General features: G+C 37.2%; 1 protein-coding gene across 1 annotated transcript; it reads left to right on the forward strand.

The window, feature by feature from the left end:
- The first annotated feature begins 691 nt into the window (after positions 1-691).
- On the forward strand, positions 692-2,886 carry LOC141483418 (uncharacterized). The gene is made up of 2 exons (XM_074178064.1): positions 692-824; positions 1,953-2,886. Exons 1-2 carry the CDS (start codon positions 692-694, stop codon positions 2,411-2,413), a joined length of 594 nt encoding a protein of 197 aa, XP_074034165.1. The 3' UTR covers positions 2,414-2,886.
- The last annotated feature ends 221 nt before the right edge of the window (positions 2,887-3,107 follow it).

A 3,107-nucleotide genomic window follows, 5' to 3' on the forward strand; every position in this document is an offset into this window, starting at 1 on the left:
CTTACTTCTTTAAGATCTAGCTTTTTAACCTCTTTATTCATCTATATAATAAACCCAGTTAAATCTTTGTGCTGTTCCAGGTTGTTATCAGTGGCGGCTTCTCCTATGAGGCAGATGAGGCAGTGTCTCACCAATAATTTGCAAATTAAATAAATCACAAATTTATATTATTTTACTATTTGCATTCATTATTATATCAATTAGAATTATTATTAAATTAGTAAAATACGGTCCTGCCGCCGTCCGCCGTCAATTACCGCGTTTCACAATAAATATCATCCATCTCATTTCTGCTTTAGGTGGTATATGGATAGAGGCTTGCCTCTGCGTTTCTTTGTCTAGCGTATTACAATTGTTTTGTATGACACAGCCGAATCTACAAATAGCTTTAAAATGTGCGTAAAAACTTCGTTTTCAGAGGCAAGCCTCGTAAGCGACACGAAAATTTACGAAAACTGACCGATTGTCTTTCGGGGAAGGGGCGTCTAAGGCCTGGCGCACATTGAGACACATGCGACGCAACCCACGCAGGGCAGCACACGCCACGTTTTTGTATCATGTAGCGAGCATTGCACGCCCGCATATTAAGACGCAGCACAGTGTAGGCCACGAACGTGCCAAACAAAACGTGTGTCGCCCAGTGATGGAGACACAGATTTCGTGTGCGTGTGTGGCAGAATAATTGCAAAAAATGCAGGAAGAACTTATTGAGGCTGTCAGAAAATGTCCTGTTCTATATGATACAAATGATCCCTCATATATGAAATCCAAACTAAAAGATGACATCTGGAACACGATTGCCAAACATGTTAAGTTAAAAAACGGTAAGTACATAAATACAATATACAGATAGAAACAAGTCAGACGAGTTTATGATATTTTATTTTTAAATGAAAAACATTTACAAGCTGAAAAAATTGTTATCGAAAATTCGTTGGATGAAGCAATATTTTTCGTTATAAATTTAAAATTTTCCACTTCGAACACTTTGCTCTTGCCAGGGTAGAGCACCATCCGTGTTGAAATATGTTGTAAACTTTTCTCTCACCGCAAAAGCATTCAATGAACTTCTACTATTTGTTGGTCGTAAGGAAAGTAACTGAGATGTAGGCATTTCTTCTGGTTGTTCGTCCAAAGTATTTACCCTTTCTTCCGTCAAATAGTTGTGTAATATACAAGCTGCTTTCACAATACTGACGACACTGTCCACTTTTATTTCAAATGCTTTTTGGAAAATACGAAATCGCGAAGCTACAATTCCAAAAGCACATTCTGCACACTGGCGCACTCGTGACAATCTGTAATTAAATACTTTAGTGTTGTAATCACCAAGGACGTTTTTTCTTGGATAGGGTCTCATAAAATTTTGTGTTAAAGGAAATGCCTCATCCCCTACGAAAACGTAAGGCAAAAGTCCTGCAACTGTTGGTAGTTCACTGGGGTCTGGTAGATTCAAAGTTTTGTTTACTATTTTTTTCCTAATGGACTAGTAGAAAAAATATTTCCGTCGCTAAATCTTCCAATTGACCCAATATCTATTGTTGAAAACTTATAGTTAGCATCAACACTAGCCATTAAGACAATGGAAAAATTATGTTTATAGTTATAGTACGAGGATACCGTTTTTGACGGTTTCTTTATAACTATATGTTTTCCGTCAACGGCACCTACGCAATGTAGAAAATTCCATTTGTCTTGAAACTCCAAAGCTATTTTTGCCACATTTCAGTTGTGGGCTGTGGGAAATATACGGGTTGCATATTTTCCCAAATAGCTTTTGATACTTCATGAACGATATTGGAAACCGTGCGATCTCCCATTCTGTAGCTATAGGCTATACTTTTGTAGCTGTCTCCCGATGCCAAATATCTGTAATGAAAAGAACCTTGATATTCTTTTATAAAGAAGAAATGTTATAATAGTTAAATCTAAATGTTCATCTTTTATTGCAGGAAGCGAGGCAAAACAAAGTTGGCTAAAATTGCGAAGTTGTCATCGTGAAGCATTATGTAGGCAGAAAAATACTTTTAAAAGTGGATCTGCTGCAACCGTAATAAAACCCTGGAGATACCAGAAGCAAATGGATTTTCTAGTCCCTTATATGGGAAATCGACCACGCGAGGGTAACCTACAACTCGAAAGCGAAGAAGAACAAACACGGGATTTGCCTCAAAATGCAGACATTGATACTTCAGTAAATGAAAATGGAAACACTGAAAACTTGTCCGCAGAGGAGAACACCGAAACCGAACATTTGCTAAATGAAAATACAGTAAGTAATTCTGATACTTCTAAATCAATGTCGGAAACTATTGTTCAGAAAAATAAACGAATGAAAAAAGATGATTTAGCCAGCATAATGACGGAGTCGATGATTCGGCGGGAAAAAAGAGCTGAAGAACGGGCAATTTAAAGAAAAAAAGCCAGTGAAGTGTCAGTAAAGCCTCAACGTGATGAAGGACTTCAAAACATTTTTTTGGCCATGTATGAAATAGCAAAGGATATGCCTGCTACATACCAACATGTCATAAGAAATAGAGTATATCAAGCAGTGTCAGAAGTAGAAGCTGAATATTTACAGATGGGCCCTTCTTCACGACAAAATTTTTCACAAACTTGTCCCCAGACTCCAATTTTGCACCAGCATCAACCAATCCCGCAGAGAGCCTACAGCCCTTCAACATCATACTCCCATACTTCCTACTCATCTGTTACTAGCACACCCCTACAGTCTCCGGAGGCACCAGAGACAGTCAGTGCTCAGTGTGCAGTCCGAAGATACCGCATCATTTTTTCATAACTTTTCAGTTTAACAAAAATGCATTCCTGTTGTTTTTTTTTAAATGAATAAATCTTCAATTTACATTAAATAAATTTCCTACCTTAAGAATACAGCTAGTTTTTCTTTTGTTCCAATGGGTGTCTGGGCATTACAACCTTCAGAATAAATTGTCTCTTGTATTATATTGTGAACTGCATCAAACTGATGTTTATTTAGTCGAAAATAATTAGTGAACTTTGAGTCCCAAAATTCAGATGCCAAATTAAATTCGCCATGACCTTGCCTTTTTTTCATGTGATTGCTTTTCCAATATGACTTCTTTCTT

Source organism: Leptinotarsa decemlineata, unplaced genomic scaffold, assembly GCF_025532065.1.
Source record: "Leptinotarsa decemlineata unplaced genomic scaffold, Ldec_3_MD MMD2_tig00003348_RagTag_RagTag, whole genome shotgun sequence".
Taxonomy (NCBI): domain Eukaryota; kingdom Metazoa; phylum Arthropoda; class Insecta; order Coleoptera; family Chrysomelidae; genus Leptinotarsa; species Leptinotarsa decemlineata.

Bases quoted from the DNA above. Each gene is read 5' to 3' on its own strand.
- LOC141483418 (XM_074178064.1), top strand. From the start codon at position 692: ATGCAGGAAGAACTTATTGAGGCTGTCAGAAAATGTCCTGTTCTATAT. The intron at 825-1,952 runs GTAAGTACATAA...CTTTTATTGCAG, and splicing joins ACATGTTAAGTTAAAAAACG to GAAGCGAGGCAAAACAAAGT.